The sequence below is a fragment of the Mobula birostris genome, chromosome 10, assembly GCF_030028105.1.
Source record: "Mobula birostris isolate sMobBir1 chromosome 10, sMobBir1.hap1, whole genome shotgun sequence".
In the NCBI taxonomy this organism is placed as follows: Eukaryota; Metazoa; Chordata; class Chondrichthyes; order Myliobatiformes; family Myliobatidae; genus Mobula; species Mobula birostris.
The window spans coordinates 115,114,558-115,139,481 of record NC_092379.1 but is presented as its reverse complement, the minus strand read 5'-3'; the positions used below and the strand labels follow the sequence as shown (position 1 = coordinate 115,139,481).

At 37.4% G+C, this 24,924-nt stretch overlaps 1 protein-coding gene across 1 annotated transcript in view; it reads right to left on the bottom strand.

Moving 5' to 3' along the window:
• The window catches only part of thoc2 (THO complex 2), a 173,035-nt gene that overhangs the window by 101,429 nt on the left and 46,682 nt on the right, over positions 1-24,924 (bottom strand). Inside the window, exons 2-10 of the mRNA XM_072270839.1 lie at positions 23,355-23,413; positions 21,742-21,833; positions 15,994-16,045; positions 15,832-15,902; positions 10,669-10,790; positions 5,504-5,637; positions 3,037-3,203; positions 2,086-2,178; positions 146-301 (exon numbers count right to left, since the gene is read on the bottom strand). Coding sequence (XP_072126940.1) covers positions 146-301; positions 2,086-2,178; positions 3,037-3,203; positions 5,504-5,637; positions 10,669-10,790; positions 15,832-15,902; positions 15,994-16,045; positions 21,742-21,833; positions 23,355-23,413 — 946 coding nt within the window. The remainder of the gene's footprint in view (positions 1-145; positions 302-2,085; positions 2,179-3,036; positions 3,204-5,503; positions 5,638-10,668; positions 10,791-15,831; positions 15,903-15,993; positions 16,046-21,741; positions 21,834-23,354; positions 23,414-24,924) is intronic.

The following is a 24,924-nucleotide window of genomic DNA, read 5'->3' as shown; positions in this document are numbered from 1 at the left end:
TTAGGACCAAAGTGATCAATGAAAATGCAGGGGATCTCAGACAAACCACCGAGTTTCATTGACAATATCTGGGTCCAATGCATCAAGCAACAAATGCAAACAATCAACAATCTTAACCCTTTGCTGGAGTATAATTTGAACATACCTTTTCATTTTTCTCTTCCTCCTTCTCTTTCTCCTTCTCCTTCTCATCTGGTTTGTCTGCAGAAAGCACTACCAAAGTGAGCTTTCGCGCAATTTGCTTAGCTTCAACAATTTCACGTTTATGTTGTTCCAGAATGCTTGTATCCAACGGAAGAAGCTGGAAAAACAATAGGGATTACAAATGTCAATTGTCAGTTTGAAGTCATGGACTGAAGAACTTTCAATCGGTGCAGGCATGAGCTTCTGTTGAAAGAAAACCATAAAAGGAAAAACTATCCTTGCTGAATCCATATCTTAGATCGTTAGCTGATCACAATAGTTTCATGAGATGACACATCTTGGAATGCATTCATCACCACTTGTGTAAGTGAAAGGGAATAATTAGCCAAACACATTCACACTTCACTACGCCTGCAGATGCAGAAGTAAAACTCATGCTGACCTCCACACTGCAGCTAAGTAGTTCTCCAAATAGTCACAAGCTAGCCATCAACAGTAATGCCCAAAGAATCAGTTACTTTAGCTGTAAGAGATTTAACTGCCAGATTGAAGAAATAGAAGGGAATGAAGAAAAAGACACTTGGAGTATAAATAATACATGCAATCAGCGGCCTAAATTTTGCCTGGACCCTGCCGACATTCCCTTGGATAAGAGCCAAGTTCTGGATTCCTATATTGTGGATGGATGCATGAAAACTATGTGCCAAACCAGCAGCTTTCTGTTTCCTAGTGTTTTTCTGCCAGAAACCATGATTGGTCTAATTACAGAAACCAGTGCAGACCACAAAGTTCCCTCAAACATTTACACTGGCAGAAAACAAAAAAGCTGAATGAGGAGAAACAATTCCAAAGGATTGCAGCAACTTACATTTAATTTTCATTTTCTTGAATTGAATGAATTCAGTCAAATCTCCTTTCATCTAGTTTTATAATTCTTGAAATTGTATCGTTTTTACTGTAGAAGCCATTGGAGGTCATAAGACATTAATGCCTTGCTAATCCAAGCAGGCATCACCTTTTCCCCCACTTTTATGGATCAGTTCTGTTCTGCCCAATCCCCAAATACCACTTACATGTGCAGAAGACTTACAAACAGAATTAGGCCCATCAAGTCTGCTCTGTCAGTGGCCTTTGACTGCTTAAATCCCTAGAACTGACTGTCATCCATGTGCATTAACTAAAGAATTAATAGCTACAGATACTCATCAGGAGTAGAAAAAAGTCAATGTTAAACAGATATAGTGACATGTTATTTTAATGAAATTGTACTTTGTGTAGAGTATAAAAATATGATAAACCAATTAAACTAAATCACATGCTTGTGCTGTAAATACTAAAGGATTCTATAGGGGGGAGCGGAGAAGAAGAGTTGAATTACCAAGTAAATATAATTGCAAGAAAGATCTTTAACCATAAAAGACTTGAGCTTTTAAACAGCCAGATGTTTTGAACCTGCCTTGGAAATGTTAAGCAGTGATTTCAATGCTAATTTTAACTTCCAAGGATGTTCCTGCTATAGATGGCAGCTTCACTCCAGGACACTCTTTAAGAAATAATATTTTGGTGAACATCAACTTCAATACCATTTGTACTTTAGAAGATATTATTAGTCCAATGATAACTGCATTCAAGGTTCAATTTGGAGCCCGAGGACATACTTTTCAGACTTCTACATAAATATCTCTGAAAACATTCAGTCAGCATCCGACAAAAATTTATCAATGAAAAGCATCAACTCTATTGCCCTCTCCCCAAATGCTGCCTGACCTCTAGCTCCACCATTTTCAGATTTCTTTTCATATTTCCAGCATTTGCAGGTACCTGTCATTTGCACTCAAATGTCTACATATAGTGTTTCTTTTTGTAGCTCGGGTCCTAACAGGCATTCATCTTGTGGAAATTACACTAATGAAACTCACTGAAAATAATGAGTTCACTTACATGAACATAAAGATCATCAAGCTCTACCAAGTTGTTTTGCAGTAGAATGGCAGCCACACGATAAAGTGAAGATGGTGTCTCTCCATTGGGTTCCTTAAATTTTAAAGAATTACTTTTGATTAAGCGAGATTGGCATCAATAAATGAAAAAAATACATAATTTTTTCTCTGTTAAATTGCAGTAAAATATAGCAAAAGCAGCCTTAATTCACGATTGTAAGCAAAATTTCTATAATATATAAAAAAATCAAGCAGTAAATGAACATTTAGTTAAGATGACAAAAAGTGAACTTGAAATTTCATTGTGAAATCCTTGAGAATAACTTGTGTCTGTTTTTCTTCGTATTTTTCTTGATGCTTATTACATACGAATAAATTCTGACTTTAAAATGGAAGTGAAGTGAGTTCATGTACTTTTCTTTTTCATGAATCTGATTTAGTTTGTTAATATTTCAATCACTCAAGCCTAATCAAGTCAGGTTACTGCTTCAAACTGTTGATGTCATGAAAACAGTGCCATACTTTCCTTGAAACAATGGGGTCAGGAAAATTCTTCAAAGTATTATACAACCTTTTAACCAGACAAGATTATAACGTTGAATGCAGGCACTTACCTTGGTTTTGAGAGGCTGTCTTCTCAACACCTTTTCCCACAGTCTAGAACTAAAAGGCATCAGCTGAGCAGTTCTACAGTGCAGGAGGGAGGCGAGAGAATATACTATCAAAACAGATAAGTACCTCCAGTCAACATCAATTTTTGTTTAAATGTTACAATTACAAAACCATGCAAGTTGAACTATGAAAAGTTCACATACAATGCTTACCATCGGCAAGTGTTAATCACTATTCATTGCCATTGCTTCAAGTCAGAGGATTTCAGTCAACATGCCATCAATTAAAAATTTAGAACCAAAACAGGTATTCCCAAACAGGATATTTTTTTAAACAGTACCTGATAAAATTTAAACTTGAAGCCCAAGATATGACAGAGAGTCTGTAACTCGCACATGTTCATATAGGATTCTATCAAAGGTACAAAAAAGTCATCATGTTCTGGCCTACATTCGTAAACTTCTAAGATAATGTCCAAAACTCGGTTTGGATCCAGATTGAAGCAACCTTTAAAACAAAAACAGATTATTAAATCAAAAAAGTTTCATAATGCTGTCATTCACTAACACCGAGCATAGGGAGGGAACGTTGACTCAGACATTGAGAGGCCTGCGTCGGGCATCTTCATGCCTTACAAGGTGCAGGTTGGAAGTCTGTGTGCGCTGAGCATAACTTACTTTCGAAACAATATGGTGATAACGCAAGTAATTTCAGATTCTTGTAAAAAGGAATTTATGGATTTGTACAAATGCAAGCTACTTTTTCTTTTCAAATCAAGCTGATTAACTCAAATACTAACATTTTCCAACATTAACTTAATACTTTAAGACAGCCATGTTAAATCCATGTCATGGGGCTAGCAAAAATATTGGACCTTAAGAGGAAGGCTTATTATTATTATTGTTATTAGAACATTTTCTCATTACAGAGTAACAACTTATGAATACAGATGAAGAAAATCCCTATCAACATGCAAAATGCTGGAGAAACTCAGGCAGTATCTCTGAAAGGGAATAAACAGTCAATAATAAAAGGCCGACACTCTTCATTAAAAGAAATATGAAACCCGACAGCACAATACAGGCCCTTCGGCCCACAATGCTGTGCTGAACATGTACTTACTTTAGAAATTATCTAGGGTTACCTAATTTTTCTAAGCTCCATGTACCTATCCAGGAGTCTCTTAAAAGACCCTATCGTATCCGCCTCCACCACCAATGCCGGCAGCCCACTCACCACTCTCTGCGTAAAAAACTTAGCCCTGACATCTCCTCTGTACCTACTTCCAAGCACCTTAAAACTGTGCCCTCTCGTGATAGACATTTCAGACCTGCGAAAAAGCCTTTGACTATCCACACGATCAAGGCCTCTCAACATCTTATACACCTCTATCAGGTCATCTCTCATCCTCCGCCGCTCCAAGGAGAAAAGGCCGAAAAGGCCGAGTTAGGACTGGAAAGGAATAGAAGGGTGGGAGAGGAGTGGGAAGGAGTAAAACTAGGTGAGGGGAAAGTGGGTGGGTGAGAGAGGACAGATGAAGGAAGAACCTGGGAGGTGATAGATCAAAAAGTAAGGGGCTAAAGAAGTAACCTAATAGGAGAGGACAATGGACCATGGAACATGGAAGTAAGGAAAGAGAAGGGACACCAGAGTTGAGGTGAGGTGAAGAGAAGGGATGAGAGAGGAACCAGAATGGAGAATGGAAAAAAGAGAGAAATGAAGTGGGTGGTCACTGGGAGATCCTGCCTTTTGCGGCAAACGGAACAAAGGTGCTCGAAAAAGCAGTCCCCGCTCTACGTTGGATCCCAACAATGTAAAGCAGGCCACACCAGAAGTAGTGGGCACAACAGATGACCCCTACAGGCTCATTGGTGAAGTATCACCTCACCTGGAAGGACTGTTTGAGGCCCTGAATGATCATGAGGGAGGATGTTTTGGGCCAGGTGTAGCACTTATCACGACTGCAGGGTTAAGTGCCAGGACAGAGATTAAAGGAGAGACTAGTGGACAAGGGAGTCATGAAGAAAACTATCTCTATCGACAGCGGAGAATGGGATGGGAGGGAAAGTTGTGCTTAGTATTTGAATGGGAGACCACTAAGTCAAGCACCTTTGCTCCATCTGCTGCTAAGACAGGATCTCCCAGTGGTCACCCATTTCATGGGACTTCCCACTCCCATTCCAACATGTCTCTCCATGGCCTCCTCTACTGCAATAATGAGCTTATGCTCAGGTTGGAGGAGAAAGACCTCCTTTCCTTTCTTCCAAGGTCCACTGTCCTCTCCTATTAGATTCCTTCTTCATCATCCATTTACCACATCCACCTAACACTTCCCCATTTCTTACTTCATTCCTCCTCACCTGGCTTCACCTATCACCTAGCAGCTTGTACTCCTTCCCTTCTCCCCATCCTTCTTATTCAGGTTTCTTCCCCTTTCCAGTCCTAATGAAGGCTCTCAGCCTGAAATATGGACTGTTTACTTTCCTCCATAGACGCTGCCAGAAAGAACTTATAAATCTTATTCATTTCAGTTTGGCTCACTTTTCAAACTATATTTAAAATTAATAAGATTACTTTTTTCCAGATTATCTGGTGAATCCTCAATTGTTGCCTTCCGTAATAATAGACATAGGTGTTCTCAGGTAATTAAGATTTGAAACTTTTGGTATTAAACATGGTGCATCAATATTCTACGGCCAGAAACTAAAACAAATTAAATCAACAAATAGAAAATGCAATTGGTTCATATCAAATAATTCATGAGAAACATCACATTTCTTTGTTGTACTTTAGTCACAGTACTGTACCAATTAGTGATTTGATGTTTTCTAGTATCAGGTCACTTGTGAGGTTTCCAGTTAAGTCTTGGCCAAGCTCAGTAAAAAGCTTTCCGTAACCTTCATTTTCTTCTCGTAACAAGTTAAATTTCTGCTGCTTATAACTAAAAATAAAAAAATGAATAAATAAGTTATCTTAACATTGCTTATGTTGTCATAAGCATTTTCCTCAACCATTAATTCTACTTATATACACACACACACAGATCAATAATCATTTATGTGTATGACATTGTTGTATTCATTCTGCAATTGGTTGGTGAAAGATGTACAGCAACCTGAGTGCCCAGTTTTTTTTAATTAACCTTTCCCATGCTACAGATAAGCATTGCCTAGCAAAGTTTTTACATAGTATGCCTTTAGTCAGCTTAAATTAAAAACATGGCATGTGGGATAATAAAGAGAAACCAATTCTTCACACTGACACAATGCACAAGTCATGACTTGCATTCAAGTCATTGTTTTTAAATATGAACATTCAACACCTACTGACAGCAGCTTTATATAAATTAAAATCTTCAATTACTGTGTTAAGTTTATGTAGGGTGACAAAAATTTTAAGTATATTAAAAGGGAAAAAAAGAAATTAGGGAGAGAACAGAGCCCCTCAAAAACCGAAGCGTTTATGTGTGCAGCCACAGGAAACACTCAAGATCCTCAATGATATTTCTGCTTTGCTTTCACAATGAACACGTGAGAACGAAGGGAAGTTAATGGGGATCCCTTGGGAATAGTCTGCAGCACAAGACAGGAGATCCTGGACCTCTTGAAATCGATGAAAATAGACAAATCTCCAGGGTCTAACCAGAGATATCCAACAACAACATGGGAGGCAAAAGAAATTCCATGAGACCAAACTTACATAGTTGTATCATCAACAGCCATTGGTGAGGTGCCAGAAAACTGGACAGCGGAGATGTTGCACATTTATTAAAGAAGGGATGCAAAGAAAACCCTAGGAAATACAGACCAGTAATACTAATATCTGTGATAGGTCAGCTACTCAAGAGGATAGAGAGGGATAAGATATACATACACATCTATAAAGACGGGTTGATTTGGGATAGCTTTGTGGAGGAGGTGGGGAGAGGAGGAGGAGGAGGAGGAGGAGGAGGTGGAAGAGCAGGAGCTTTGTTCATGGGACATCATATTTTACCAACTCAACTGAGGTTTTTTGATGAAATGATCAAGAGGTTGATGAGGGCTGAGCAGTCGACATGAGCAAAATGGATTTCAGTAATGTCTTTGATATGGTTACCCACATAAGGCTACTCTGCAATGTCATATCACATGGAGTCCAAGGACAGCTGGCTAATTTTTTTTGTGATAGCATTCTGGAGGAAGAGTGTATCATTTTTTAATGTGTGCATTTCTAAATGACAATAAACGAGGACTAAGTGTCCTCATAATCTAAAAAATAAAAAAATTAGATACAGAATTGGCTTGATAGTAGGAGGCAGAGAGTGATGTTGGAAGTCTTGTTCCTCTCGGACTGGAGGCCTGTGACTAGAGGCATGCTGTCGGTGTGCTGGGCCCACTGATGTTGTCATCAATATGAAGGATTTGACTGAGAATGTACAAGATACAGTACAGATACACAGTTTGCAAATACTAAAATAGGTGACATTGTTGACAGTGAAATGTTATCAAAAATTACAGTGGGATCAATTTGGTCAATAGGCTGAGGAATGGTAACTGGAGTTTAGTTTAGTTAAGTGACAAGAATTGCAATTTGGAAAGTCAAATCAAAGTAGGACTTTCACAGTAAATGTCAGGGTGCTGGGGAGTCTTGTACACAGAGAAACTTCGGAGTACAGATATGTGGTTCCTTGGAAGTGGGGTCATAGGTAGACCATGTAGTGAAAAAGGTTTTTGGCATGTTGGCTTTCATCAGTCAGGGTACTGAGTACGGAAATTGGGAGATTATATTGCAGTTGTACAAGACGCTGGTGAATTTGCATTACCATGTTCAGTTTCGGTCATCCTGCTATTGGAAAAATGTTCACTAGAAAGAGAGCAGAAAATATCTACAACAATGTTGATAGGATGTAAGGAACTGAGTTCTACGAAGAGGTTGGATAGGCTAGGACTATTTTCCCCACTGAAGTACAGAAGACTGAGGGGTGATCTAATAAAGTTGAACAAAAACATGAGGGGCATAGAAAAGTTGAATGCACTTTCCCTCAGAGTTAGGGAATCAAGAACATTGGTTTAAGTTAAGAGAGAGAAAGATTTATTCAGAACTTGAATGGCAGCTTTATTTTAAATAGGTGGAGGGCGGAACAGGCTCTTCTGACCGACTGAGCCGTGCCACCGAGCAACCCATTGATTTAACTATAGCCTCATCACAGGACAATTAACAATGACCAATTAACCTACTACCGGTATGTCTTTGGACAATGGGAGAAAACCTATGTGCACACAGGTCGAACATGCAAACTTTCTTACAGAGGACCCCATATCTGTCAGAGGAAATAGTTGAGACAAGTAGGACAGAAAATTTTAAAGGACATTTGGACAAGTACAGAGAGGGAAAGTTTAAGATTTGGGCCAAACACAAGCAAATGGGACTAGCTTAGATAGGCATCTTGGTCAGCATAGGATGGTGGACCAAAGGCCCCATTTCTATGTTCTAGGACTCTCACAATGCCACATGCTATACAATGCAACTGAATTGTCATTTTGTTCCCATCATTTCTCCTTTATGAAGTCACTTTGGAAGTGAGACTTGTGGATGACGATTTATCCTCACTGACCTATAACTTGTAATAATGAGGCCGTCAAATGCAGGCAGATAATTTTGCATTTTCCATCTTCATTGTACACAAGTTTCTCATCAATTCATATTTTATTACTGGAAGCAAATGAACAAACTGTGTCAACTTTCTAACCATATCAATGTTCATGTGTGCTCTTCTGAACCATGAAAAATAAATGTATAGTCTTAACAAACTTGGTAGATAGAAAACTTACACGTTTAGTTTTCTATCTATGTTTCTTAGGGTAGCGCTGGTTAATCAATGATACATTATCTGGGCTCAAACATTTATTTTTTAATCATGTATTCTTAGATTATCACTAAGTAATTCAACTGTTCAAAAAACAATTGTTGGGGGTTCCCACCCTGAATCAGGCTCCTCTGATTCACAAAATGGAATTCTCCTCCATATTCACTACTATCAATAAAACTGATTTTTTTTAATGAATTTGTAGAATTACAAATATAATGAAATGAAATTCTACTTCCTGCACAAATTACTGTTTTAGCATGGATAAATTTTCAAAAAACTGATTTTTTTCCCCAGTAGGGCATAGTCCATAAACAAGAGCATGTTATTAGAGCAAGATAGTGAAAGGACAAGATGCAATCCCACATAGAGTCAAGACAGTCATGGAAAAGGCATTACAAAGCACTACCAGTTAGAAAGACGGGGCACACTTTTGAACTAAATGCTCATATGATGAGAGGGAAAATTCATGGCAGAAAAATATGACTTTTTTGGGAGTAAAAACAATTTTATAAATCAGAGAGGGGACAAAGGAGTAACAAGTCAAAATGGTAACACATTAATGATGGTGATGTATAAGACAACAGTGGTCATTGTCAAAGATTGCAGTTAACTTGATATGCTAGAAGAACTGCATGCATCCAATATGTAATGTTAAAAGAATGAGGTCATAGAATAACTTAATGGTAGGGTAGGAATACAGAAAGATGTTAGCAGTTGACAAACCAGGCAGTGCAAATGTATGGTTGATTAATTGTCAACATTTAGAGTCAATGGATTGCACATGTGAATGCACAAATGAAAGAAGTGAAACAAAAATTTTAAAAATGAAAGCACAAGCCAATTGGAGGTACAATTTCAGGACCATCTCCTTTTCAAAGAACAGCAAAGCACTGTCAGCAATGCCACAGGATATGTTGATATCCACATGCTCCACTGACTGAAATATGAACAAAAACAGGAATATGACTCAGATCAAAGGAGATTTTGGTGACCCAACTCTACTATAGCTGACTACAGTTTGCATAAGGTACATCAACAATTTGCCCAAATCTTTTGGTGTGATCATTGTACAAAATATTCTCAATAAGTATGAAGAATAAGTGTCTCAATTAACTCCCTGATCCAACTAGTAACACATGGCAACTACTACGCTATTTCACAAATCTTTCAAAAGATGCTTAACTTTTCAATTTATTAACCAACACAATGGTTAAAAGAATGATTAAAATTCATATAAACTTTTAAATTTTTCATTGTTTAAATTTCACATTTTTACATTTGTCTGCAGGTGACTGCAAGAAACTGCAGAGTTATAGACACAGCTCAGCTTCCCCTCCATGAACTCTCTTGATTTCTTGCTGCCTCAGTAAAGCAGCCAGCATAATGAAAGACTCCTCCCACTCTGGGCATTCTCATTCCCATCAGGCAGAATGATAAGAAGCCTGAAAGAATGTACCACCAGATTCAATGACAGTTTCTACCCTGCTGTTGTCAGACTCTTGAATAGACCTGATTAAGAAGGATTCATGACCTCACCATCTATCTAGTCATGATCTTGCACTTTACCAGCACTGCATTTTCTCTGTGGCATTTACACTTTCTTCTGCACTATTGTTTTGCCTTGTTCTACCTCAAAGCACTGTATAATGAATGAACAGTATGCATGAGATGTGACAAAATTAAAGCAATACCAATATCAAATTTCCTTTTAGTCACTTTTGCTGAATTCATGTTAATTCTTGTACATTTCTCTAGTCTAACACAACTGCTTTCCATACCAAAGTTAAAATTGCAGAAACTATGTTATTGCCAAAACTACAATTTAATATACAAGTTAGCAGAAATAAATAAAATCTATCAAGCAGCCTCCAATCTTACATCTCCATTTTAAATTAATGTCCTCAATAAACATCTTCTCATTCTAAACATCCACATGTTCTCTATTTGTTCATTTACATGAACATTAATGTTATATGAATGCTCAGTACAAATAACACACCTGCATTAAGTTAGATTAAGAATAAATTTGATCTGAATTTAAAAAAACAGAAGTTGCCAATCTCCATTGGTATAATCACAGCTCACATTATTCCAACAGTGAAATAAAAGTCGTCAATGACTTACAATAGTTTAGTTTTGATCTTAACAGATTTCTGGTTGAACTGCTGAGACTGTTTTACAAGCCCAAGAGATTCTAACGTCTCTGGATCCAGCCGTTCCTTGAGAACTGTATCTGAAACCAAACACTGTAACAAAGGAAAGAGCGGTGAATTAGAGTTCGGTGCAAACTACTGATACAAGGCAGTAATGCTGGTAAAAATTTAAGTTGTTCAAATGACCAACTTAACAATTTTGTCACAACACAGACTAACAATGCAAATACAGAATACTGGCTGCATCACAACCTGGCATGGAAACATCAAAGCCCTTGAACAGAAAAGTTTACAAAAAGTAGTGGATACAGCCCAGTCCATCGCTGATAAAGCCCTCTCCACCACTGAGCGCATCTACATGGAACACTGTTGCAGGAAAGCAGCATTCATCACAAAGGACCCTACCACCTAGTCTCTTCTCGCTCTGCATCAGGAAGGTGGTAAAGGACCCTCAGGACTCACACCACCAGGTTCAGGAACAGTTATTACCTCTCAAACATCAGGCTCTTGAACCTGATGTGTTAACTTCACTCCACCTCACTTGCCCAATCAGTGAACTGTTCCCACAACCTATGGACTCACTTTCAAATCTCATGCTCTCGGTATTTATTATTACATTATTTCTATTATTTACTATTATTTCTTTTCTTTCTCTTTGTATTTGCACAGTTTGTGGTCTTTTGCACACTGGTTTTCTGCCCAGTTGGTGCAGTCTTTCAATCATTTTATTATGGTTATTGGACTTACTATGTATGTCCACAAGAAAATGAATTTCAGGATTTTATATAGTGGCATATGTTTACAGTACTTTCATAATAATTGACTTTGAACTAACACTTCCTGAGATTTTCTTTCACCTCCTTCAAGGCATCCCCTATCACCATTGATGACAAGAATGTGAAATCTCCAAGGATCTATTGCTTTGGGTGCCTGCTCTTAGCTGCATCCTCCTATCAAGAATAGGGAAATTTTTCCTTTGTCCTCACTTTCCAACTTAGCAGTCATCATATGCAAAAAAAAACTTTCAACATATACAAACTGTGGAGGAATTCAGCAAGTCAGGTAGTGTCTATGGTGGAAAATGAACAGTCAACACTTCGGGTCAAGACCCTTCATGAGGACTCATGAGCCTTCTTCGGACCTGACTGCTTTTCAACTATCTTGGTTTACTTGCCAACTCATTTTCCTCCTGAAGGGTCTCAATCTGAAACAGATTGTTAATTTTCCTTCATACATGATGACTCTCTGAGATCCTCTAATATTGTGCTTGCATTGACCTAGATTTCCAGCATCTGCAGTCTCTCATGTCTTAACTTCAATTCCAAATCTGGGTAAAGCATGACAGTTAGAATGAAAATGCACCTGAAAGCTGACATGTTCAACTACTCAGGATGATGAGAACTCCATGTTAACTTCACAGCATCTGACAACTCCCTAATCTGCACAAGACACAAGTGCTCCAGCAATTCTCATTGACCTCTTCAAGGATGCCAGGTGCAATTTCCAAAGTCAAACCAATCCTATCTCGGACCAGTGGTAAAGTATGAATGCACAGTCCCAATCTAATTCCAGTAATGGTGGGTTCTTGCTCCTCCACTGATTCAACATGTGCCCACAATATTCCAGTGGAATGAACCACATTTGTACCCAACTAACCTCAGAGGTAGACATCCTACATCAATTATATCAGAGAATTCTTTATCTTACTACAGTTTTGCCATAACCCTTACTTATGCTCAACAGCATCATATTTAATTAACTACATATCAAATCCTATAATCCATTTTACGCAGCAGTCAAAATGAGGTGTACGCTTCACAGGAGTCTGCATGCCAACATTGTTAATAGCCAGCTCTCATCACAGCTGCTATTAAATCACAATGTGTAAATATTACCACCAGTTCAGCAACATTTGAATCATACAACACACAATATAGCTTTAGTGAGGACTGTACATGGATCTTCAGTTGCAACTCCACTCTTCTGATCTGCTTATAATCTATTTACTGGTCAATGAGGCTAATGCTCTGTGCCTGAATGCCACAAAAGGTTTTGGCAAGTAGCAAGTACATGGGCCTCATCCTCTGTCAAAATCTTTCAGGTTTGAAAATACTGCTAACATTTAAAGTACTTGAAAACAGAGATGATTTGTTTAAAGAATCAAAAATGATAAATTTAAATTTAAAATACAGGAATAATAAAAATAAAATTGTTAATGATCAGGCCCAGAAACCATATTCATACAAATAAGGCCTCTACATTTCCACAAGATAAGAACAAGAAAGGAATTATTCCTTGCATAATTCTGGGGAATCCACAACTTCCATCACCACCAGGTTCTGTCACTTGACTCCACATGAAGTCCAGTAATGAAGTTCAGTTACAGAAGCACTGGCATCTGTCACCCAGCACGCTCCACACATGTTAGGTGCATGCTAGTCCAGGACTTCATTACCTGGGAGAAATTCAAAGTCAGCACAAAGCAGCTAGTCCAATTTCAACTGTAACCTCACACTTGCCTGCCACCAAATTAGCAGGCCTTGCACTATGTTCAATTTCTCACATTCAGGAATTAATCAATTTTCCTGACAAGAAAATATGCATTTTACAGCTCAAAACATAACATTGTCCAATTTGAACAAGTGATCCACCACCTCATACCGGAAGACATTTCATTTCCCATTTCCAAAAGGTAAAACAGATCCTCAGTTCTTTGTTTTCCTGTTGGACCTATCAACCTTCAATACTGATCTCAAGTTAAAGGTGAGTAAGTGTCAGATTCATAAATGTTTGTTTTAAAAAGGTAGATGGGATCTTTTTTCACCACCAAATAATAAGCAGTCAGGAACTGAAGCTATATCACCAAGATCTTATAAAAAACACAGTTATCAAGTAAGCTTATGATTAAATCAACATGGGTGCAGTGATAACTCTGAAGCCTGATTACAACACCTCTTCAAATACAATTCTTCCTCTGAACATGAAATAAAAACAAACCAAACTTTTGAGCAACTGCACCCCCTTGTGTTCTATTAAAGTTATGCAGTTAACTGCAGCTGTGTAAAAAACTAATTAAATGTTTTCAATTAAATCTAATGCAAAAAGTCTGTATGACACTGCAAGACATCCATCACATCCTTGCCTACTCACTCGGCTTCTCTAATTTTCTCCTAATCACCATTTCATCTGAGTACTGTCAGCAAGTTTTGGAATATCACAATTAGTCCCCTCAGATAAATAATTGATAGAGATTACAACTGGGGTCCAAGCACTTATTCTAATAGTGAGCAACCAATCACAGCCTGCTAACCTGAGAAATATGTATTTATTCCCACTTAGTTCAATTTCCAACTCTCATTCCACATCAGTATTTGAACTGCTAAATTGACCATTTTCCGGTGTGGGAGGCTATCAAGTACTGATTGAAAATTCAAATACAAAACTATTCACTGGTTTCTGTTTTTATTTTACCAGTCACATCTTCAAAACAACTCCAATGGATTACACAAACATGGCTTTCCTTTCTTAAGTCTATGCTGACTCTGCTCAATTCTTTCAAAGCCACAGCTTCTCCTGAGAATCATTCTTCAGATGCAGTTGGAAACATGTTACAAAGACTTAGCAACACAATACTGGTTAACTCACTTTTTAAAAAAATACAGCTTCTAACATTAGGTTCTCTTTCAGTTGCTTGAAATGCTCAAGTCATTGTGAACAATACATTGTACCCACATCTGATGAGAATCAAGTAGAAATGCCATCAGCAGGGACTTCTCAATTGTTTTTGATTTGAACAGTGTCAGGATAGAGGCAGTGCTTCTCAAATCTTTCAAAATCTGGTGATTTGTGTTAGGATTGCAGTCATCACACAAGTTAAGCAAAACAGATGTGCGAAGGCATGGGTGATGTAAACATCCTTGTTACCTCTCACTAAAACAATAATAAAATCAAACATACAAATACCTGAATTGGCATGTTGCTATAAAATATTCTGTTTGCCCATTTGGTGAAACAAGATGATGATCATAACAAGGTTGAACTCCAAGTGATTTGTCAGGCCATCTCCAATAAAGTTAGCTGGCCTACTCTGAGCTTGCTGAACACATACCGCCTGAGGTTTGCATCTTTTCCTACCCTGGTGTTCAAATCACCCATACAGGATGGATCAATCCATCTTCCTAAAGGATACAACTCAAGATTTTCCTCAAGAATGGCATTGAAGTATTTTTTGATTACAATGGTGGTTTCAACAACTGGGGTGTGCGCGCTCATAACTGCACACTGGTCATTCGGCAATGCGATCACTTCTCCCATTCAAATATCCCCATAATGCCGTTCATTCTTTGTGGGTGAACCCATTCCATGCGAGCTTCAGTTCACACTTCCCATAAGATGCGCCAAATGCTTTCTTCTCTTTACTGTCCACCTCAAGTCCATAATCTCTCCCGTGGTGGTGATGATGTTAGATTACCTAAATTCACAGGCACCAGCAGCAAAATGACATGTACATCAGTATCTAAGAATCCTAATGTCGTAGGTTCCAAACTCTATTTTGTTGCTCGTGCACTAATTGTTTTATGATGAAAGTTGATACATACGTATTGCCACACAGCACTGAGGGGAGACCCCATTCTGATGTATGGACATCAACACTCACACAAAGGTGGACACACATTAAGTGCCACTTAACATCTGCACATTCAAATGCATGTGTGGGCCCAGGTTAATGCTCACTACAGCTCCATACTTTGCTCTATCTTACCTCCATCTGTCGCATCTCTAAGTTTCCTCTCCTTCAAATGTTCCCCTCTCCCTAACCTCTCCTGGCTTTCCACAAAACAATCCCTCCACCTACCACTCTCTCCTGCCAGTTGATCTCACTTTTTCCTTCCGTGCACCAATCACCCTGCCCTGTTTCTCTCTTCTAATATGCTTTCTTTCCATTGGAAGCTGACCAACTCCCTGTTCCTCCCTTCTTCCCTCACAAGCACTTTTCAATCCCAACTCTTAACCTGCCTCACCACTCAGCAACAACTCTCAGCTCTGAGCAATCAGAGCACCACATATTGAAATAAATATGAAATAAGCTAGAATTTCCAAGTTGCAAAGACCTCCAATGTATAAAGATACTCACCAAACATGCTAAAACCAGTTGGGTAAAATGATCTCTCTTACTTTTTTCTTCCATGCAACTTGTTTCAATATCTGTAATTAACACATTGTTAAACTTTGCTCTTAACTCAGTAGGTACAAAACTGAAATTGATTAATAGCTATAAAAATATTTTCTCCCTCACCAAGAACACAGAAAACATCAGCCAAGATTGATGACATATCATCCCGAAGTTCCTAAAAAACAGAAAAGGGAAGACTCTTATTAATATTGATGTCATAGCCCCACCTATAAATTGAGAACTTCCCAAAAGGAAAATGATGCCAAAACTAATATGTTTGGTTATTAAATGAACATCCCAAAGGAATGCTCTTAATTCCAAGAGATATATAAAGACAAATGATAGCAAAGTTTCCATAAACAGGCTATCAGAGACAAAACAAATGTTTTTGAAACATTCCATCCAACTCGAGCTCCATCATAGGCACAACCCTCCCCACCACAGAGGACGTCTTCAAAATGCAGTGCCTCAAAAAGGCAGCATCCATCATTAAGGATCTTCAACGTCCTGGACATGCCCTCTTATCATTACTACCATCAGGGAGGACAGGAGCTTGACCGTTTTACGAACAGCTTCTTCCTGTGTCATCAGATTTCTGAACAGTCCTTGCTCTTCCTCTTTCGCATTATCTATTTATCAGAATCATGTTTAATATCACCGGCATATGTCATACAAAACTTTAACTTTTACAGCAGCAGTACAAGAAATACACGATAAATTATAGATAAAAAAATGAATGACAGTAAGTATACTACGAAATAGTTAAAATCAGTAGCGCAAAAAAAAATTTTTTTAAAAAAAGTAGTTTGTGGCTCAAAAGAGGGGAGCCATGGAGTCATAAGTAGCTAGCCATCTGGACACAAGCTGGGGTCTGATCAGCCCCGGCTGGGTCACCTGGAGGAGGTTGTATGATGTTGAAAGACCCGAAACACCCGATGATTCCAGGAACATCACCTGAAGATGTGTCCAGAAGCATCAGTAGATGTATGTACACAGGTAGTATCCATATGTTAAATGTCCATTTAGAAATCAGATGGCAGAAGGAAAGAAGCTGTTCCTGAATCGCTGAGTGTGCGCCTTCAATAATTTTAGTAATTAGATATTTTTATGTCTTGCATTATACTGCCGGCACAAAACAACATATTTTATGAAATTTTTCAGTGATGATAAACCTGATTCTAAAGCTCCAAGTGCAACTAAATTTAAGCTTGAAATGCCTAAACGAAACCAAAACATAATTAATTCCTTTTCTAAGAGAAATTTGACCAATAGAGATACAAATTGCAAGATTACATGATAATCACAGGTTAACAAGGCCAAGGAATTCAATCCTTCATTACAAAACACCCTTCAAGGACACTCTCTCTTGAATTACTAATTAATTAATTTGCAGACGTCCACTTCAGTTGCTCCATTTGGAAATTATATATTGATTCTTTGTGTAGAGCATTTTCTGATTTAACCTGCTTTTTATTAGTAACCCAATGCCTCTGTTTCATGTTAATGTTAAACAGTTAATACTTTCATTGACATAGATCTAATGGGTTTCTCAAGTTCAATTAATATTTTAGAGTTGACAGAAATCTTTTGTTTAGAAACTACTGGATGCTGTTTGCAAAGTAAAAATTCTATGACTGTGAATTGTTCACCAAATTTCACTCAATCAAGATCCTCTCTACATTAAATGTATGGATAATGCAGCATTTAATGTTACATAAGCTGCATCCTTACCCAGTTCAAGAGTTTCAAAAAGGCAGCAATTTTTTTTAAAGAAACCTGCTTCCAAACTTTATAAAATCTTAAACTAACCTTAGTTTTTCCACAGCTACCATGGATTCAGATTTTTTTTGTGTTCCCTTCAATACCTCAAATTTTGGCACAAAATAATGAGACAACTGGACAGCACAGCGGTGCAACAGTTAGCGATGCTGTCATAATGCTCCCAGTGATACATGTTCAATCCCAAACTTGGCTATTCTCCACATGTAGTTTGTACATTTTTCCTGTGATCAAGGTTTACCCTAGATGCTCCAGTTCCCTCCCACATACCAAAATGTATAAATAGGTGAATTGACTTATTATTTGTGTAATGAAAGGACAGGAGAACTGGGAGAGGTCATGGGCATATGAGAGAATAGTTTATAGGGAAATAAGAGTATAAATACTATCAGAACTAACAAAGTCTCAAACAAGTGTATGCAATGAGAAAAAAATTAAAGTTGAACAAAGAAATTGCACTTTTAGGAAAAAAATACATCCAGAGAAGATTAAGGCAAAATGCAATACAGTGGTTTCCAGTTAATTGGGGCACATCAGAACAAGTACATTCTGGCCCAGTTAAGCAGCTGCACCAATTAGCCAATGTTTCATGGAAATAGTTAAAAAGACAAACTAATGTTTAACTAAGTATCAAATTATGTATTTAAATGAAAACCAGAACAAATTAGAATACTATCAATACTACTACAGTACTATAAAACTTTGTATTAGCTCCTAACAGTAATTGATGGCGGAATTATTCCAGTGTACGCCCCTGTGTCCCATTGATTGACTGCAAATGAACAAAATCAACAAAAACACCTATTGCAGATAATTGGCTGTCTTTATACAATCCATTCAAGGACTGCATCTTTCAGATCTTATTTTCATTGTAGCATTCAATATGATTGTCAATTCTTCATAGTGCCTAACTTGTTGAAGTTGTGAAACAGCGTCATTTTCACTCCTGGCTGTTTCTGGCATCTCTAAGCCTGAATGCTTGAAAACTATGAGCAATAATGTTGTGAATGGCCTTGTGCTTATTTCTCACCAACTTTCAACAAAAATCACTGCTTTTTGAATACGAACACATGCAACTGAAACTACTTAAAAATTCTAACCATGGTATAGAGTCTAACAGCTATGCAAGTGCATATGACTGACGCTAGTTAACAAGTGCTTAGTAACAGTCTTTTGTCCGAGTTATGTAGCATTGTGTCCCAAATAAACCAAGGGAATCCTGACTATTTTCTCGATTCCAAATAAGCAATTGCCCCAATTAACTGATGGCCCAATTAACCGGAATCCACTGTATTAAGTATATGTCTGAGTAATAAATGGAAGATTCTAATTGTTATTCCAGCTTCTGATCTTGAGTTGTTGCATTAAATGAAGTAAAAGAAATAATGCTAAATCCAACATTAAGACTCAAAATTCTGCACCATATTGTCTGATTCACATTAAGGGCCAAATGCATATTTGCACCCCATCAACAAAATTAAAACCTCAGCAAGTCTCTTCCCTTCCCACCTTAGAAGTGTAATATGTTATAAGTATTAAATTGAAATTGTTAAATATTTAATTATTTGGCTGAAATATTTTCCTTCCAAAATACAGGGCTGAAAAGTTAGCTCTGTGATATTAATTTTTACTGTAGTAATGTCATCACAAATACTGTACTAATCATTCACTCTTACACCATATTAAAACATAGGAATTAATCAGCTGTATTTAAAGCCATTTGTTTACTAATGCAATTTTTAAAAACTGTGCCTGTTCTGAATAAATCTGACTTTATAGGGAGAATGTTAAAGTACCCAATTTGCAACAAAAAAATTGCTATTGTGTGACTTATAAAGGCCTTCATTGTTCCATTCAGTATGAAGGAAAACCAAATATGGACATTATGTTTCAACTGACAAAAAGTGTGAACATTGGAGAACAACTGCTAGCTGCTTCACAATGGTATTCTTTCATATAAGTGGATTACTTAACCAGCAAACTCATGATTGCGTGGATACTAGAGAACAATGACAGTTGTTAGAACTGCAACAATGCAAGAACCTGCCCTGCGACAATTTGGACCTTCCTTAAGTTGTTAATTGGCTCCTGATATTTATCTTTAACCATTTAACTTGCTTTATAATTTTCCAAAGTTAATTGCAATTACATGTAATGGAACAAGGTTTAAAAGTTTGACACTCACTTTCATCGTTGTACAGAAAAAGTCAGGATGAGAACTACATTCACAGTACACGATCCTTCTCTCACTTTCACTCAAAAAAGGGCTTTTCTACAAATGAATTCCAAATTCTTATCTCCCATAACATGGCCCACAGTTGGCAGAACAAATTTCCTTCAGGGTCCAGTAATTATGATGTACAATGAACTGTATTTTTGGATGGCTTTATTCTGCAGTGGAGCAATGGCTGCCAGTGAGGAGAGATTATTACAAAAGTCTGCATGCACAAGACCAAAAAAAATCAGAAAAACAACTGTGAACATGTAATTATGGCAGGCAAAACACTTAAAAGATTAAAGGTGAAAAATCGTATGAATACTTTGCATAATTAATTTGCTAATTATAAGAGAAAACTGTAAGTCAAAAAAAGTTGTAAGCAATTATCCCAAATCCAATTTATTTGAAAAGGTGAGCAAGGTATCTTCTGCGCTACACCCTCAATCAACAGGTTCTTGAACGAAAGGGGACAACTTCACTCTCCCCATCACTGAAATGTTCTCATGACCAATGGACTCACTTTCAAGGACTCTCTATCTCATGTTCCAGATATATATTGCCTATTTTTTAAAAATTATTTCTTTCCTCTTGTACTTGCACAGTTTGTTCTCTCTGCACCTTGGTTGAACTACCAAGTTGAGCAATCTTTTATTGATTCTGGTTATTATACTTTATGTCTATTGAGTGTGCCCGCAAGAAAGTGAATCTCAGGATTGTATATGGTGACATATATGTACTTTGATAACAAACTTCCTTTGAACTTTGAACTGGAATTGCGAAAATGTCAAAATAGCATTGTCATTTCTGAGGATATGGGATCCACTGGCTATCATCCATGCACATGACAGGAAATGATAGATAAACATACATCCATATCTCAAAAGGTCAGGTACTGACATCCCTGGTTGCCCGTTCAATTGCTGGACTTATCACTAATCTAGCAGCAGAGTAGTGATTGCCCAATGAAGGGATAAAGATGCACTTTGCATTCAACACTCAGACTTATATCAGACCAGACTAGACTAGAAAAAAATGCCCCATTCCAATGGAGTCACCAAGCCTGGTAACACCTAATTTTTTTAAAAAAGTGTAAAGCCTGGCTTTTAATATGTTTTTAAATGAAATTTAACCCATTGAGCAACCTTTAAAAATAGTTTCATGCTTTAAAAATCATTAAATGAACTGTTAAAAAGCTGTCAGATCATCCAAAGGTGAATGTACTGATCTGCTTGCAGGACAGAATTGCTCAGTCTCACCGGATCCCAGGTGGGTGCCGAGGATCATCTTATTCAATCTCCCACGCTGGAAAAAGTAGGGACAGGGAGTGAGCTGGGTGCAATTCATTCCCAAACCTGAAAATCCACATCTTTGTGAAGCTGCATCCTGGTTCTTACAGCTGAATGTAAGGTGCATCATGTGTCGCAACTTCCAAGCACATAACAAACAGGACTAATCTATTAATGAATTTGCTTCACTTGCCAACACCAAGATCCAAGACAGCATACAAAATTTACCTGTAAGATAGACACTAAATTGCTCCTTCACTAAGTTCTTGAACCTAGTTCTTGAAGGTAAATTTGCTCTATCAATTAAATATAAAATTAAACTTAATATTAATGATCACCTAAGATAACGTTTCCTGCTGAAGGCGCACAGAGACCCAATGGTGATTAATATTAGAAAAGCTCCTTATAGAAAATAATATTTTACAAAAAATAGACTTCACCTTTGGGAAGACAACGTTTAAGTATCTGGCTTCTTTGAATGTTTCACTTCAATTAAAAGCCACATTCTACTATAAAAATTCATTCATAAAATACAATGCTTATTGAATATCCCATGTTGAAAGAAAAACGAAGTTTTCCACCACTTACCATTATATCATTCAGAGCACTGGCTGCTTGGTCTTGTCTCAAATTCCCTTTTATTACATGCCATGCCAACTCATACAAGGCTTGCTGGATATCTGTTTTACAATCAAATTAAATGCATGTTGATACAGGAACATGAATAAAGACTGAATAAGTCCAATCTATTTCAGATGAAATTGTGTCAAGTTTCAATGACTGAAAATATTCCCAATGAATTCAGACTGCATTAATGAAGCTTATAACTAAAATTAAAGAGAATGCATTTTTAATAAACATCTATACATGGAACAACTGTAGCATGACAACCAATCTTAATTAATCAAAATAGCTCTTGCTCTGAAACCTTTTGTTATATATCTGCTTATCAGTTCATTTCTCTGGAGTCGATGAATTAAATTTCCAATGTCTTTCTTAAATATCTCCTATAAGCATGACAAGTGAATCATGGAAAAAGCTAAAAACAAAAGAAAAATTAGCAGAATTCTATTTTCTCACCTTTTGTTACAGCTTGAAATTCTATGTTTTTGTTCGATTATCATATACAGACAGAAGATATTTGAAAACTAAGAAAATATTCAAATTCCAGTTATACCTTCAATTTCACATCTTGAATTTACAATAAAAAGCATTCTTAAAATCTATTCTGATCTAAAGCATCGATCAGCACCAATGCAGAAATGAGACAGATCCTACATGCTTCTCTATTTATGAACCAAAGAAAGAGAACACAAACTTCACTAATTGGAAAATTATTTTATGAACTGAAAGGACTTACCATAAGCTATTCTGAACCTACAGAGACAGAAGATTTTGTTGAAGAATTGTCTTAAGAAGATAAGGACTTCCAGGTCAACATATTAAAGAAGTGACAGTAAATATTAAATCAAAAATTTCATGAGAACTTTTCTTTGTATGTTTGACTCCAATAAATTCTAAATTGCCAATGATTTTAGCCTTCATTGTCTGTGGAATAAGCCAAACAACATTGCTGGTGCAAACCTGGGATGACATTGTAAATAGAAGGTTTTGCCCTAATTAAACAGAGCTCAATTCATTTGAAAATAGTGCCTATTCTCCATTTGTCAGACAAAGCATGAATTTTCAAAACCAAACATAACAGAACATAAATGTCCTGAAATCTAGGACTTTTTTCAATGCCATGATACAATCAAACTGAACATTTAAGTATCACCTGATGAATGAATATAGGTCATTTTCCTATCAAAATGAACATTAAATTGTTCATGAAGTACAAGAAAATGAATTCCAAAGCAAATTGAATGTGCAAACAGAAAAGGACCACAAGCCATTCTTGATCACCAGGATTCAAAAAAGGGAGGTGAGTGGAGGTAGCAACAAAAAAAAAAATCCTTCCATGGAATTAAAAATTGGCCTTCAAACCTACACTGCAAGGCATATGTTGAATCAACAGACAAAATTCCTCCATATTTCAGGTTCTGTGTCATGTTCCTCACCAAACAAAAATTGTTGTTACATAATAAGCATGTATTCTGAGTGGTGTACAGCAAAAAGATCAGGCCAGTTACAAATAGTGATTCAATTGTACACAGAGTACAATTGCTCCCAGTATACAATCACAAAGCAGAAAATCTTACCTCGAAATGTTACATCATTGTAACCTCGATTCTCACTGAGATTACGGCATAATTGTACACTGCAAAGTAAAATAGCTATCATTAGAATGACTCATAATATAGCATGATAGAATTTATTTATAAAATTAATTAATGCTTGCTGAGCATATTCTTCAAGCAAAATATTACAGATACTGCTAAGCTACAAAATATTTAAATCCTCCAAGACCTAACACAAGCAAATAACAGCAAAACTTGAGTAAATCAAGTTAATTTACAACTAAAACAACAGGAATTTTTTTCACTACATTATTTGGTCAAACAAATGCCAAGAGTTTGGTAACAATTTCAAAGGTATTTTTCCTTTCGATTGAAGATTATGTTGATGCACTTGATTAAATGACCACGTCCATAAGACCAACTAAAAGGCATCCTTGTATTAGATTTTGATGCAATATTGCAAACTGGACATATACAATCATATTTATATTCTAGATACTGCGGAAACATCTGAGATGACCTGTAAGATTGACAACATTGATGAGGTTACAGGCACTGAACTCAAACATAGAACATAGAATAGTACAGCACATTACAGGCCCTTCGGCCCACAATGTTGTGCCGACCCTCAAACCCTGCCTCCCATATAACCCCCCATCTTAAATTCCTCCATATACCTGTCTAGTAGTCTCTTAAACTTCACTAGTGTATCTGCCTCCAGCACTGACTCAGGCAGTGCATTCCATGCACCAACCACTCTCTGAGTAAAAAACCTTCCTCTAATATCCCCCTTGAATTTCACACCCCTTACCTTAAAGCCATGTCCTCTTATATTGATGCAAACAACAGGAATCCTGCAGATGCCGGAAATTCAAGCAACATACATCAAAGTTGCTGGTGAACGCAGCAGGTCAGGCAGCATCTCTAGGAAGAGGTACAGTCGACGTTTCAGGCCGAGACCCTTCGTCAGGACTGACGAAGGGTCTCGGCCTGAAACGTCGACTGTACCTCTTCTTAGAGATGCTGCCTGGCCTGCGGTGTTCACCAGCAACTTTGATGTGTGTTGCTCCTCTTGTATTGAGCAGTGGTGTCCTGGAGAAGAGGCGCTGGCTATCCACTCTATCTATTCCTCTTATTATCTTGTACACCTCTATCATGTCTCCTTTCACCTTCCTTTTCTCCAAAGAGAAAAGCCCCAGCTTCCTTAATCTCTGATCATAATGCATACTCTCTAAACCAGGCAGCATCCTGGTAAATCTCCACTGTACCCTTTCCAATGCTTCCACATCCTTCCTATAGTGAGGCGACCAGAACTGGACACAGTACTCCAAATGTGGCCTAACCAGAGTTTTATAGAGCTGCATCATTATATCGCGACTCTTAAACTCTATCCCTCGACTTATGAAAGCTAACACCCCATAAGCTTTCTTAACTACCCTATCTACCTGTGAGGCAACTTTCAGGGATCTGTAGACATGTACCCCCAGATCCCTCCGCTCCTCCACACTACCAAGTATCCTGCCATTACTTTGTACTCTGCCTTGGAGTTTGTCCTTCCAAAGTCTACCACCTCACACTTCTCTGGGTTGAA